General features: G+C 35.0%; 3 protein-coding genes across 8 annotated transcripts in view; 1 reads left to right on the top strand and 2 right to left on the bottom strand.

The window, feature by feature from the left end:
* Positions 1-547: 547 nt before the first annotated feature.
* Positions 548-4694, bottom strand: LOC105201751 (nucleolin 1). Of its 4 annotated transcripts, none has more exons than XM_039455849.1 (5): positions 4432-4694; positions 2610-4217; positions 1793-2027; positions 1512-1753; positions 550-1409 (listed from the first exon to the last, which is right to left on the bottom strand). In XM_039455849.1, the coding sequence occupies exons 1-4, from the start codon at positions 4531-4533 to the stop codon at positions 1548-1550; spliced, it is 2151 nt and encodes a 716-aa protein (XP_039311783.1). In that variant the 5' UTR covers positions 4534-4694; the 3' UTR covers positions 550-1409; positions 1512-1547. The 4 variants fall into 4 exon arrangements, with proteins under 4 accessions (XP_011168226.2, XP_039311783.1, XP_011168225.2 ...); XM_011169923.3 differs by having other exon boundaries at positions 1512-1810; positions 1928-2027; positions 4432-4693; XM_011169924.3 differs by lacking the exons at positions 1512-1753; positions 1793-2027 and adding an exon at positions 2254-2340 and having other exon boundaries at positions 548-1409.
* An 881-nt stretch (positions 4695-5575) lies between these two features.
* Positions 5576-7040, top strand: LOC105201750 (mitotic spindle assembly checkpoint protein MAD2A). Of its 2 annotated transcripts, XM_039456252.1 has the most exons (4): positions 5576-5822; positions 5903-6268; positions 6353-6531; positions 6613-7040. In XM_039456252.1, the coding sequence occupies exons 1-4, from the start codon at positions 5750-5752 to the stop codon at positions 6667-6669; spliced, it is 675 nt and encodes a 224-aa protein (XP_039312186.1). In that variant the 5' UTR covers positions 5576-5749; the 3' UTR covers positions 6670-7040. The 2 variants fall into 2 exon arrangements, with proteins under 2 accessions (XP_039312186.1, XP_011168222.1); XM_011169920.2 differs by having other exon boundaries at positions 6353-6915.
* Positions 7041-7078: 38 nt separating this feature from the next.
* The window catches only part of LOC105201747 (protein vein), a 427513-nt gene continuing 419502 nt past the window's right edge, over positions 7079-15089 (bottom strand). For both annotated transcript variants that reach the window (XM_039456247.1, XM_039456248.1), the window contains one exon: positions 7079-13814. The gene's annotated coding sequence lies outside the window, so the exon portion shown is untranslated. The remainder of the gene's footprint in view (positions 13815-15089) is intronic.

Genomic DNA, 15089 nt, shown 5'->3' with positions numbered 1-15089 from the left:
TACGAGTTCTATTATTAGTAAGTATAGACGGATTTAGTAAAATATGGATTTCATGACAAATGAAAAAAATATTTAGCATTTAGCGTAAATAAAAAAATTTCAAATTATTTATGAGGTTTTCAAGTTTATTAGAGTTATACCAAGTTGTGTTAGATATGTTTAATCAAAAATAATCCATTTTTAAAATAAAATTGTATTATGTAAAATTGTTTTTATTACACAAAGAAATATATGGAATATCTTTTACTAGCTAATTTTGTATGATTGGCACCAATCACAGTAATTTAACTTTCTTCTTTCTTTAAAAAAATTAAATAAAATAAGAAATAATATTAAACTTTGTCAATCAATAAAAATTCCTTCATATATTTTTTCATAATTAAGATTTCATAGCATTCTTAATTCAAATTTCATAGAGCAAGTAAATAATCTCATTGAGTAAACGAAATCGATGTGTAGTGTCCATGCTATTATTACGTAATAACTGTTATTTAATGTTTTATATTTTTAAAGGAAGAATGATAAATAATGAATAGCAACTAATTCGAATAGCAACATTTATACTTTAATTATTATAGAAAATAAATTCTGTAAAACTTATAGCTATCAATTTTAATTTTAAAAAGAATGTTTGAATATTAAATATAATGTAATTTATAATGTATTTAACATATTTTTGTTTGCCAACGCTTACAAGTTGTCAATAAGATTAACATTTACATACAGAAAATTATGTTGTAAACATCAAGAACGGCAAAAATAACGTAGTTTTATCAATTATATACTGTTCGGCAATAGCCTATCTAATGAATCTTTCTTTTAAAAAAATTTCTTTTATCTAGCAAATTCGGTTTTAATGCAAAATGATAAAACGTAATTATCTATATGCAGAGGATGGAGAGTCATAACACATTTAACTTAATGAAATATTACACATATTTTGCAAAGCACACTAATTTGTGTAAAACATGTCATTAGTTTCCATTCTGAATTCCATTACATTTTAAATTTTAGTTGTGTAATTCTATTATAATTGTTTTATGTGTAGTGAGTTTTATGTGTAGTGATTATAATAAATGAACATTGTGATAATAATAAGTGAACATTTAACCGAATTTGTTAGAATCTCATCTTTGCTTTAAAATACTGGACAATAGCTGTTTTATATATTTTATCAGAGTGTACAATTTAAGTATTAAACCTAACTATTTTACTGATTTAAATAATGGCAAAAAATTATAAAGTGTGATTGTTTAATTGTCGAATTTAATGGAATTAACTTGTGTATCTATGTGTCCGCCACGATAAGAACCACGCTTCTTCTTTTGCTTTTCATGTCGGAATCTTTTGCCCTTCGTAAATTTTAGTGTTTCGTTAGCGCGCTCTCCCCATGAACCTCGTGCACCTTTCTGTTGAGGAAAAAAATGGACGTTAAACATAATTTTATATTTTTCTTAAATGTTAAAGGATTATATATCTCTATAGTAATGCATTCGCGACTTTTCCCTCACCTTTACAATATCACCTGTACAATCATTTATTTAATATTAATCGTCAAAAGTGATTTTTTTATTTTGAGGTGGTGCTGAAATATCGAAAGATTTTCTTTTATCGAAACCACCCCTAAAACCTCCTTTATCATTGTTTTCATTGTTTCCCCACGATTTTCTTGGACCGTCGTTATCCCTGTTTCCACCCCAAGATTTTCTGCCTTCGAAACCACCTCTCCCACCACGTCCGCCTTCGAAACCACCTCTGCCACCACGTCCGCCTTCGAAACCACCTCTACCACGTCCGCCTTCGAAACCACCTCTACCACGTCCGCCTCTAAAACCGCCACGGCCACCCCTATCACCACCATTGCTCCAACGCCCACCCCGGTCACCGCCGCGTCCACCTCTAAAACCGCCACGACCACCTCCACCACGTCCGCCTTCGAAACCACCCCTACCGCCTCTAAATCCACCCCTGAATCCACCTCGTTCTGAGTTTTGTTTTTTAAAATGGTTATCGTCTTCATTTTCATCCTAAAACAAAAGAGAGACTAGGTCAATCGCCCATATTAAAAGCATATTATTCTAAACTTTAGGATCTAAAGCAATTAATTGCTTTCTTCTCATTCTTGCTTTTATTTGCTTCTAAATTCAAGTCTCAAAATTTGGAAAAACTTGGTGAATGCACGGAAACATGGTCTCAAGCTTTTGTAAAAAGGGCGAGTGACCTATGCCTCTCGGACGGTTTCCGAGCATTTACCTTTGCTTCGAAGGAATTATTAGCCAACTTAGGATCCAATTGGATGTCTTCCTTTCTCACACGTTGAAATGTATTATTTTTCCATGGCTAAATAAAAAAATCATATAATACAAAACATTCTATTATATCATTTTTTTAAAGATAGTAACATGTCATTAAACGCCATTAAACATAACGTAATGGTTGAATTCAAAGAGTGAGCAAGAAAATGTTGAATATGCTACGAATAGTGTGCAATCTTCAACATCTTTAATGAATAAGTTTTTTCAGAAAAATTCCAAATATATTCACTTTTCATTTTAGTTTGACAACAAGTATTTGAGACAATATTTTATATAAAGACATTGTAAACATACCTTGCTTCCATTCAAACTACTATCAGCTTTCACAAAATTGCTGTAGTTATTTTTTGCAACTTTTGATGGTGTGTTTTCTGCATCATTATCGTTGTACTTCCTCTTTTGTCCCTTAGCTGGCGTCTGAACTTCTGCCTTCTCTTCACTGACGTTATCGGAATCTGATTCGCTCGAGGATTCTTTTTTGGCGATTGCCTTGGCTGGTGTTTTTGCTGGTTCCTCATCCTCCGAATCATCTGAATCTTCACTAGAAGATTTTTGCTTTTTCAATGTTTTACTAATTGCTGCTTTCGTTACTGTCTTTGTCGCTGGTTTCTCTTCTTCATCGGATTCATCGTCTGATTCTTCGCTTGAGGAATCCTTCTTTTTTACAGAATCAACTTTGCTAGCAGCATTTTGCTTAGTGGAAGTTGGTTTTTCAACAGGAGTTTCATCTTCGCTGCTTTCTTCACTTGAAGATTCCTCTTTTTTAGCGGCGACTGCTGGAGTTGGCTTCTTAGAGACAACTGAGACTGGTTTCTGAACAGATTCCTCTTCCTCGCTGCTATCCTCGCTCGAAGACTCTTTTTCGATATTTGATTTTACTGGCGATTTATTGAGGACTGCTTTTTTCGGCGTTTCTTCCTCGTCACTGCTGTCTTCGCTTGATGAAGATTCTGATTTTTTAACAGCCTTCGCTGGTGTCGGCTTACTCTGATTTTGCGCCTTTGAAGCTACAGATACTTTTGTTGGGACTGTTTTAGGTTCATCTTCGCTACTCTCTTCTTCGCTCGAGGAAGAATCTTTCTTAGCCGCAACTGAAGTTTGTTTTTTAGCAGTAGTTGTGGATACTGGTTTCTTAGCAGGCTGCTCTTCCTCACTGCTCTCCTCACTCGAAGATACTTCCATGGCAGTTTGCTTTGCTGGCACTGATTTATTGGGAGCTGGTTTTGGAGCTGATTCCTCCTCGTCGCTGCTGTCTTCGCTCGACGATGATTTTGGTTGTGCAACCATTGCCGATTTCTTTTGTAATTGTGTCTTTTCAATTATTTTTGGCGTGGATGTCTTGACTGTCGACTGTTGAGTCTTTTGTAGACTTACTAATTGATTGTTAGAAGATGAATCACTGGAGGATGAATCATTAGAAGATTCGGAATTTTTATCTGATGATTGAACTGCTTTCAAAACTGTTTTTGCTGCCTTCATGACAGGGCCAGATTTTGCTTTGTCCTTCGTTTTTGCTCCTGCAGCTTTTGGTGTAGCTTTTGGTGCAGCTTTTGTTTGAACTTTTGGTGGTTCAGAATCAGAATCGGAACTTTCATCAGAACTTTCTTTTTTCTGCACCGGAGTCTTGGCATTTGTTTTCTTTGCTACTTTTTGAACTTGTGCTTCTTCTTCGCTAGAAGAATCTTCCGAAGATTTTGTTACTTTTTTGAGAGGCACAGTGTCTACTAGTGAACCTTTGCCATTGATTTGTGCAACATTTTTTTCTGTTTCTTCTTCACTCTCCGAACTTGAATCCGAGCTGCTCTTTTTATTTTGTGCAAGCGCGGAGACTTTCTTAGAAGAGTGCTTCTGAAAATATCTAAATACGTCTATCATCGTCGGACTTGCTTTTGGCAAAGAAGGCTGAAAAATAAAAGCATCCATAAGGCAATTGTTGCCAATTATATGCAACATTGAAAAATTCGCGGGTGTAAAACAATGAAAATTGCAACGACAGATAAACGGGGAAACAATCGAAGGAGATCACATTGGGCGCATTGCGCCCACGTGGAGTTAACGAGTATGGCGGTGCACCGTGGCCGCATGGCACGCGGCGTCAGCCATCCCTACGACTTACCGCTTTTGTCTTCTGCTGGAAAACCGACGCCATCGTTGCATCTTTCTTCAACAAATAGTCGTACACGAGGCCAGAAATTAACAATTCCTCGATGGGAACCATGGTGCCGGATATGTAAGTCAAATGCAAATGAACGAAATCCGACAAAGATCGCCTCCTCTCGTGTCGTGCCGGCTTTGCTCTGCGCTTTACTCCTCGTGGCGTTGCAGCTATTCGACTATTCCGCACTTCCCGCAGCGCTGCTGTAACCTGGTCCAGGTTCACGTGATATTGGTAGATGAGCGTCCTCGTGATACCTCAGCGCAAAGAGGCATCGGCCAATCCTCACGTCCAATGTTACAACATGAGGTTTGTTCTTTTTAGCTGCACTTCGTACACCGTTCATCTTTTCTCTTTTTCTCTTCTCGATTGAAAGAAAAAGAAATAAGATGAATGGTGCAAGAAGTGTTGAAAAGAATAGAGACCAAAAACAGCAAGGTTCGGTAGTTAAAAAGTTAAATAAATGAAGTTAAAAGTTAAAATAAATTAAAATTTAAATAAAAATTAAAAAGTTAATAACTCTAACTTAGTTAATTTTAAATGAGTTAATTTTTAACTATAACAAGTTTTATTTTTAAAACGTAAAATTCTATAATTAAGCAATTATATAATTATTTATTTTCATAATTATAATAATTAATTATGCAATTATTATATTTATATTAATTAAATAATTAAATAATTAATCAATTATTAAATTAATAAAGTTACAATCAATCAAACATGTAAAAAATAGGCATTAATTTACATAATATGTTAATTTTTAAGGCTAGCAAAAAAAAGTTTTATGCATTTTATGATGCATTTCTTTTATTAACTTTGTATGTTATTGTGTCATCTTATTATAACTGAATTAATTTAATGATAATTATCTATAATTTTAACAAAAAGTTTTAAACTTTAGTAATAATTTTCATATTGCGTTTTTAAATTTGAAAACATAACCAACTAAACATATTTTATTACGAAGCACGTGATTTGCTTTTAAATTGCGCGGCATACCATTGTTTTGGCGCGCTCGCGTGTGATTGGTCCTGTCTGTTCGGTCATCTAGCTGCGTTCAGAATGAACGTCTAGGTACACTCAGATATCATTCTATCCTTGTTTAACATTCGGTAAACAACAAAGATAAAATGACATCTGCTCGCACCCGGACGTTCATTCTGAACGCACCTCTACTAGCCGTTTCTGTTTAAATTCATAATCTGGCGCAATCCGGTGTTCTCGCGAGACTCTCGTTAATTTTCCGGCGAACAGCTGTGATCCGATATTCTGCAGCATGACAGAAACGCAGCAAAAGGCCAAGTGCATTACTCTGAAAGGTTCCGCCGAGTTGGTCGCGCAATATTTGCGTAAGTACGATTTTGTAAGTCACTTTCACAGACTTCGGACACGTTTAACCTCTATCCGATTGTTACTCTTCGCGTTGCAGTCTACGGAGTCAATAGTATACTCTATCAAAGAGGGATATATCCACCGGAGACATTTCAGCCTTCCGAGCATTTCGGTCTGTTCATCTTCACGTCCACGGACGAGAAGATCACGACCTTCTTAAACACCGTACTGGGGCAGATCCAGGAGTGGCTCGTCCAGCGCAAAGTGCGTAAAATCACCCTCGTAATAACGAATGTCAATACGAAGGAGGTGCTGGAGAAGTGGGACTTCAAGGTCGACTATGAGGACCCAAAGGCAAACGGAACAGAAGGTAGCGTCAGGAACACTGAGTTGTCTGACGTAGGAACAAAGGATGTGAAAACTATACAAAAAGAGATACGCGAAGTTATACGTCAGATTACAGGTAGCGTCCAGTGGGACCTTTGGGTGAAACGTTGTGATGGTTTTTGTCACATTTGAATTGTAATATACATTGTATTTCTTGCAGGTACGGTGAGCTTTTTGCCTCTCTTAGATTGTCTGTGCTCGTTCGACATACTTACGTATACTGTACCAGACTGTAACATTCCCAATCAATGGGACGAGACTCAACCAGTTTTTATTGCGAACAGTCAAGAGGTACAACTTAGATCGTTCTCAACCAGTTTACATAAAATGGAAACTGTAGTAAGCTACAAAAATACGTGAGCCTATGTGAGTTTGCTTTTTTTGCATACAATTGTAAATACAAATGTTCCATTTTATCAGCAGCATATATGCCAACTACCATTACCAAAGACTGTTCAATTAATTGTTGCTTCATAGAAATTGGTGGTTGAGTCACACAACAAGAATGTCTCATATTCATAATATTTTATATGTAACAATAATATTGTAACTGACATGTCCATTATTCTTGACATATTTTGTACGAATATATTTTTTTTAAACAAAAACTAGCAGATCTATTAAATGCGAGTAGATCCAAGAGGAAGTGTAGGTAAACACATTTAAATACTATAAAGTCTCTTTAATATAAATTTGATATAAATTAAAAATCTAAAAATTAAATAAGTATTTTATTAAAATATATTTTTTACTTTTTTACCTTTTTTTTAGTCTCTATACTTTAATTATATGTGTAGTACTAAGGCTATTTTTGTATAATGAAAATAAAGGCTGTGTAGAGATAGGAATAAAAAGGATAGGAGAAACACATAAGAACACTGACAAGAAAATCTTGGCAGATTTTATTAAAACATAATTGACTGTTACATTTTAAACACAAAAGTTACATTTGCTTACTTGTCAAAGCATGAGAGATACGACTAGAATAAAATATTTTCGCTTGCCGACGCCTCATAATCATCTAATGCTAGCGTCTTCCAGCGTAAAGCTTCTCTCACATGAAATCTCGATGCTGATACTAGTCTCAATCATTTCCTAACGATTCCTCGCGTTGTGCTTCATCTTTGAAGCATCCTAAACGAAATCCATGTGCAATTGGGAAAAAATTCAGCGAAAGTTCAGCGTCAGGCTTCCTTAGATAAATCATATTTTACAAACACACTCGTAATTCCGAGTGTAACATATTTTATCTGCCTCACTTGGGTAATAACGAAATTCAATGAAAATTATTTTGTGCTTTACACACACTATCATTTGTCCGCGATGCCCGGTAATTGGCACTCGATTTGATGACAAATCTAAATGAATGAAAATAATTTTGCCTTTTATTCGAATAACTGGCATATGCTTTGAAGGTTTCATATCTGTGTAACAATAAGTTTTCGAAATCAATCTTAAAACAAAATAAATTTTAAAAAGTTATTAAAATTTCTTAAAATAAATTTCAAAAAGTTATTAGTTATTTGTCTTAAGAATTTTTAATATAACGAATGTTTGAAAAGCATTGCTTTAATTTCGTAAATATCCTAATTGTGAATGTATCTTTTTTTTAATAATACTTTTTCTCTTATTTAACAATACTTTTCACGTATCTTTATTCCATCGTTCCAGATTAATATCTACCATATTTTTTTAGGATAATCTAATCATATTTAAACGAAGAGTTCTATATGAAATATCTTTGTAGTCGAAATAGATTGAAAAATTCGATTTATTTCGACTACAGAGATATTTAATTTTCTTTTTTCTTGTATACCTTACATTTCAATCTGCATTTGTAATCGTCTCTCATTTCGCATAATAATTAAAGATAGTAAATGAGAAATTCGTTCTTTGACATAGAGAAAAAAAATCAATACTTTAAAGTACAGCGTAACATTTTTATTATGTACTGCTCATTAGGCGCTCATCATAAATGTGGCCTTTTTTCAAAGAGTAGCCAATCATAGGAATAAAAGAGTATCGCTTCTTTCATTTATACCTGCCATTGTGTTTCGAGCGCATTTCGTCGAAGGAGGTTGTTTCGGGAAACATCGGTGGCGACCTATACCTTTATTAGTAATTCGCCGTTACGTCTCCCTTATAATAATTTCGCTATTAACGTTAATACTTCGTGCTGCTAGAATTAGCCATATTATCAATAGTGCGTAGTCTTTTCTTTTTTGCTATAAAGACTATCGCGGAACGCAAACGTCCGATTCTCGTCCGCTTGGCTCGTCTTTGAGACACGGTACTTTTGAGAAAATAGCACTTTCGAGCATTCGAGATTGTAAAAAATATCTCGGACCTTCGTTGCATGTTTAAGAACGTTTTCAAATTTCAACGACCCATTTTTACAATTATTTTCTATTTATGCGAATTACATTTATATAATAGATTACATTAACACGAGTTTTTCAGAAATTTTCCGAAACGTCAATGAACATTTTCGCGATTTGTCAATTTTAGCAATTACAATAACATTCCGCGGTAACTAATGACTGTTTTTAAATTTTTTTTTAATTTTTTTCATTTTTAACCAACTTGATGACATTCGATAAAACTATAGGAAAATTCGAACAGTATTCGCGGAATTCTCCACATTTTGCAAATGTTGATCTCAATGTTGCGCTGTTTTGCGAATGTGATCGCGTATAATTAAATGTTTGTAAGATTTTCTACTCGAAATATTTCGTTTCTCTTCAAAAGCACGTTATTTACATCAAAGACGGACATTACATTCGTAATAATTCTCCGCACCCAAGCCATACGCTCTTTAAATGTGTCCTAGACTAGTTTTGCTCTGCATTCGTTTTTTTTAGCTCACACACTGCGAAAGCTGCTGGAGATACGCTGCAGTTTTACAAACGTGTTTATCTCGCTGGCTTGCAACACCGTAAGAGAACGGACAATGATGGTAATGGAGTTCGCTGGGTCGTGAATTATTTAAAGTTCTCTTGCGACGTAAATTAGAAAAACAGAAATTATCATTAGAAAAGCTGGTTGGAAAAAGGTTGAGCATAAAGAAACCATTCTTTTTTACATTGCTAATTACGTGCAAATTATAAATTTTTTTTGTACGCAAAACTATGTGTGTGACGCTAATTAAAATTGATTTCAAATTTAGAATTAAAAAATTGACTAAAGGTCTTCAAGTTTTATTGTGATGACAATAATTGTCAAAATTAATTATCGAAATGTAATTTTGATTTAGCGCTAATAATATTTATTTTCATATAACAATCGCACGACGATAAATTTGTCAAGAATTTTTTAATTCTTTTACATCTTTTTTTATATTATATTATTTGTAATTCTTAATGGCAAACAGCTTCTCTTGTCGCAATCTGTACGGTGTAGCGGAGCAGCGCGGACCGCGTTTTCAGTAACATTATGCGGTAATTCCTCATAAATACCGTAGAAACGCGTCTCTAGTAAAAACATTGAAAAATAAACAACGCGAAATAATATACAATATTTTACAGTAGCGCTTAGTATACCAGTGATTGGGCATCGTTCTCGCGAAACGGTGATTTCGCGATAATTGAGATTTGCGAAAGGGCGTCATCGAACGTGCGACGTTCGATCGCATTGCGGGGTCTCCGTTACAATCGCGAATGCGATTTGCGGAGATTTCTTTTTACGATTATCGTTATCAGCGATCGAGCGTCGCCCGTGCGACGATTGAGAGGATACAGGAATCGCAAGCGCCATCGGTGAAGTTACTAATACCGGCTACAATAAAAGGTAAACGTCCCGTCGTTAATTAATTAATCGGCGACGTGACGGACGTAACGTGCGCACAATCACCGTTTCGCGGTCCCATCCACTTCTCGTGGACCGAGAATTGATTCTCCTTACATGTGTAAAATCGCGTTCATTTCGCGACGCGGCGTTGTCGCCGCGCGAGGAGGCGTGCGCAAAACACGGCACGCCTCGAATTGTCATTTTATTTATACACCTCTACTTACTTAAGTTTACCTTGAACTAACGCTATATTTCGATTTACGATCGTTCCTCTTCATTTTTTTTTTATGCGTAAAATATCATAAAATACACTCTTTCTTTTGTTCACTATTCGCGGACTCGCCGTCTCATCTCGGTAGCTGCGCATTCGAGTCGAGTCACGATGTTAAGCGAGTCGAAAAATTTTAATTGAGGCCATGTCGATAAATGTTGACGAATTAATTAAAACAGTATATTTATTAACATATACATAATCATTATTTTAGCTAATTAAGGAAGGAACGTATTTCTTCCAAAAAAATTTTTTTACGTCTCTTCATCATATTTTGTTTTAAAAATGTGCGAAGATAGAACATTTCAAAGAATTTAACGTTATTTTATATAATTGTATAATTGATATATGATATAACGATTTATCATTTTTGTAAAATTATTTAGAGTTATATAGAAATAGCATCTTTTTTTTATGAGAGTTCAATATCAGCCTTTGTTCACTGTCGTAACTCGCTCGTCGATGTCGCGAAATACCGATCGTTACGGCGGGTCTCGCGATGACTCACGATGACTTTCATACAAATCGTTCGATAGGTACGAGCGACGAAACGGATTTCAACGAAAAAGCACGGCGGCACTAGTAAGCTTGCACGGACATCATACGCTACGACGATCTCTCTCTCTTTTCGCTCGAGAGTCTTTCATTTTTTATTTTTTTGGTTTACATAGCTAGAGTCGTAAAGTACTTTCCGCTTCTCATCGCGTGAGAACGGCTCGGAACACTCTGCTCGCTTGTTCGCCCACAAAACTATCTATACGTAACTGTGTCCCTAAAATATAAAAAGTAAGCGCGTGCGTCCACTCTCGTCGACGGAAATGCGAGACTTCCTCCCTTCTCGATACTAGCCGACTATCGTCAGCAAATAGATTTTGGCTTTATGGAAAATGTCTTCCTAAATTTTTCCCGAAATATCGAAACGTTTAATAAAGTTTCGGAACAGTTTACATACATTGATAACTTTTAAATAATAAAAACGAAGTAAATTGGATTGTGTTATAATAATAAATTGATCGTTGAAAGTGGGAATTAAGAATGTTAATTCATTTATATGGAAGGAATGTATTTTATTTGATAAGTTTTTATAAAAAGAAACCATCAGAGAATTTAAAAAGGGATTTCAGATTTATAAATTAAGATTTTTTAAATATCCAATTAGGTTTTTTGCATTAATTTAATAATACACCACGTTTATCTACAAAGTTAAACAATATGAGTCATAATTAATGTATGAAGTCATAATTATCGTAATTCAAAATGACATTTTTATTTTTACTCCTTTCTTATTTTCTATTACGATTTGCTGCGGTATAAAGAAAACACAATTGTTTTCTTTGACCGCGGAAGTTACTCTTGTACCAACGTTAATTACGAGCTTCGTTAATTAAAGTACATCTGATTTCATCGTCGAATAGTAACGACGTAATTGCGTTGAGATCGGAAAACGCAGTAGAAACGACGTTCTCGTATAGTTTTGTCGTCGTCGTCATCTTTCGTTACTCGACTTCCGGCGTTCTTTCCGCGAGCGGAAAACGGAAAAGATGAATCGACGAATGGAGTCCCCCTCGGTGTTTCGATCGTTTGAGAGTCGACGCATTGCGCTGGACGCCTAAAAAGAGGGTACGAGGGATTTCTTTGTACAATAGGAGCGCCCTGAACGCATCGTTGAGGCTGGATTTCTTTTCGGCGAAATCTCTTCGGGAGTCGCAGAGCGTCTTTTTGCGGTTGGGTAGGTCCTCTCTTAGCATACAAAACGGTTTGCGACGTATATCTTCCGGGCTGTATACAAATTTTTCGACTGGTCGTTCTGGTACTTTTATGAGCCAGGAACCTTAATATCTTCGCGATTTTAGTATTTACTTTCAAAGACTCAATTTGCTATATTTAAATCCCAAAATTAACGCAGCGCAGCTAAGAAAGATAAATTAAAAGAGATTATTGAGAGATTAAAATGTAATCAAAATGTTGAAACATAATTAAAAATTTTAAATAATTAAAATGAGAAGAAAATATGTGACAGAAATAATGAAAGAACGTTCGTTGTTATGTAACAAACACTTCAGTATTTTTCCGTATAAATTATACAAACTGTAATCGAAGTTCGCAGAGAAAGTACTGTTTATAAATTAAATAGTAAGTGTTGGAGAAAGTGTATATAACGTTACTCATATAAATTTAAAAAATTTGACATTAACGTTTTGAACTAAAAATTTAATATAACAGAAAAAAATGAAAACAATTTTAAGAAAAATATTACAAGACGCAAGATAAAAATAATAAAAAGAATAAAAGCATGATTCATTTGAATTAAAGATATCGAACGTTTATTTAAATCTCAGTTTATCTTTATGCGAACGACATGATAATTAACAGTATGAGATTAGTTATTTTGTTTTGCGTTTATCAACCAAGTCAGGTCATAGTTAAAATCTCGCTGAAATGGCTTACGTAATCATAGGACATTTTCCTAATTGAAGCTACATCCTGAAAGCTGGAAATTTCGCGTTATGCGTTATTTGGTGCCCGAAAGATACCGCAATCCTTCCTGCGTAAAGCTCTGATCCCGAAAATCCTATTACGCTACTCGGGATCATCCTCACGAGTCCCTCTTCCTGCAATCCCGTAAAATGATATCACGACATATCCCCGTCGTACTACGTCGATCTGAGCGTGCCCTATGGTATGGTTTTACGACGGCTTTCCTCTCTTATTTCGTTCTCCTCTCACAAACCCAGGCAGAAACGAGCGTTACGAGAACCTTTGACACTGTTCTCCTTCTGTCCTACCAGAAATCAGAAGGACACTTTCGTTCCTCGATATTTCGACGTTTAAATCGATTCGGTTATACCACCGAATAAGATGCATTATTCAGCGAAGAGAGTAGCAAAGAAGTTTGCGAACTTGCTTGTGTATTGTTACCATCTTTTTTTTTCTAAAGTTGAAAATCACTGTCTTATTAATTTTTTTAAAATCATGTAGCAACACGATTAATTTTACATACGTTTTCCAAACGCGCGATTATAAAACATTAGATACGTTTAGGAAACGTATATAAAATGTAATGCATATGAATCAACATATGCTACTTGGATAATTACTAAGAAATATCTAAGCTAAAATATATGCTTATAGAAAAGAATATTCGAAGTCGTTAAATGTATTGGAATGTTACTAATAACGTATTTGATGACCGAGAAGACTAATGTAATAGAAAATACATATTTGATGGTAACTTTCAATAATTATCTTGGAATATCATTGATATAAAATTAGAAATGTATCTTTAATCAATGAGTATGTACGATTCATAAGAAGCTAACTATCATAATGTCTCCGCGGAAACAACCAGAGTGGAATGGATTATAAATAGTAAGCGAGTTCGTAATATACTCTCTTCTATGTTCATTTGCGCGGTTATCGTGTCTCATGATTTCTTCCCGTCGAACGGAGGAACGAAGTTTTCTTGCAGATGAGGTGGCAAGGTGCGTCGTTGAAAGTTTTTTAATCCCGTCTGTGGAAGGGGTTGGTTTCCTCTGGGCAACGTGCGAGTACTCGATGCGATAGTCTGTAAGCAAACAGTAAAAATTATTAAGCGTGAACATCCTGTGAAATAAAATGCCTTACATGTAAAAAGAATGTCTTAATTTTTCGTTTTTGATTCATTCTTGTCTATCGTCCATTCAATTGTTATTCTATCTTAATCCAGGAAACCAAATCCTTTCAATACCAATTTTCTCATTACGTTATATGAAATATATAGGAGAAAGTTGCTGAATGCGTATACTGGTCTACTCAATATGTAATATTTTTATTTCACATAAGCAACATTTATTGACAAAAATAAAAAGTAAATAAAAAATAAGTAATATATTTAAACAAAAAATTGCAGTTTATTTGGTGAATGCTATCAGCAGATGTAAATTTTTCGTTAACTTAGCTGATAATAACGTAATTATGTAATTTTATTTTGAATTATATTTTCATAAATGAAGGCTTACTGTAAAATATTTTGCATTCATTGTACATACATATTTACAATTATTATAAAAATTAAATCGATATTTTTATAAACTCTATTAGTTTCCTAATTTGTACCACCAGAAATTTTACTATAAAAAAAGGATATTAATAAAAAAAAATAGCTTAAGTGGTATGCATTTGGTAACTCTCCCTTAAATTGAACGTGACCAATGCGACTCTAACTATATTATTCCTCTAACACAGAGGAATGATATAACAATAAAAATTAAAACACGGAAAAATTAGCCCTTGATAGTCGTTAGTGGTCGAAATTGCCAGAGTTCGAGGTTGGACAATCTCAGTAGTTCGGCTAGCGTGTGTAAAGCCCGGGGAAAAAGGAGCGGAAGAATACGATACAGTTTTCTACGAAACTTTTCTCTCTCGTGCCGTGATATCCGCAATATCGTTTCGATACGGTTGTTGCTCGCGGTACCACGGGTAATGGATAAAGCATCGAGAGACCAAAAGGCTTCTCTCAATGTATGTGTGTATGTGTGTGCACCTTTCGTGCCACGCGTGTCTACGCTCTCTGCCTCCTGTATGTTGCCCTCTTTCTGTCTTTCTCGCGGAGGTTCGGTAGCTATTCAGTATAATAGAACATCTCCCGTGCCGTCTTCTTCATTTTCACTCTCGTCGTTCGACGAACGAGCGGCCGTAATGGCGAATAATGGAATCGACGTGCTCGACTGTAGTTTATTCCGTCTTTACTTTGACGAATGGGGAGGGCATCTAAATAGGAACTCCATTTTATCCTTCTCGCGTGCTGGCTATTTTTACAAACGTATTCCAAGTACGCGATTGCGATTACCTAAATGCGATC

Source organism: Solenopsis invicta, chromosome 12 (genome assembly GCF_016802725.1).
Source record: "Solenopsis invicta isolate M01_SB chromosome 12, UNIL_Sinv_3.0, whole genome shotgun sequence".
NCBI lineage: Eukaryota > Metazoa > Arthropoda > Insecta > Hymenoptera > Formicidae > Solenopsis > Solenopsis invicta.
This window is presented reverse-complemented; position numbering and strand designations above follow the sequence as displayed.

Excerpts from the sequence above, each read along its gene's own strand:
- LOC105201751 (XM_011169921.3), bottom strand. The coding sequence starts at position 4,533 with ATGGTTCCCATCGAGGAATTGTTAATTTCTGGCCTCGTGTACGACTAT. Across the intron at positions 4,218-4,431 it reads TCCAGCAGAAGACAAAAGCG|CCTTCTTTGCCAAAAGCAAG; the intron begins GTAAGTCGTAGG and ends TTTATTTTTCAG. Across the intron at positions 2,028-2,609 it reads GTAGTTTGAATGGAAGCAAG|GATGAAAATGAAGACGATAA; the intron begins GTATGTTTACAA and ends CTTTTGTTTTAG.
- LOC105201750 (XM_039456252.1), top strand. The coding sequence starts at position 5,750 with ATGACAGAAACGCAGCAAAAGGCCAAGTGCATTACTCTGAAAGGTTCC. Across the intron at positions 5,823-5,902 it reads GTTGGTCGCGCAATATTTGC|TCTACGGAGTCAATAGTATA; the intron begins GTAAGTACGATT and ends TTCGCGTTGCAG. Across the intron at positions 6,269-6,352 it reads AGTTATACGTCAGATTACAG|GTACGGTGAGCTTTTTGCCT; the intron begins GTAGCGTCCAGT and ends TATTTCTTGCAG.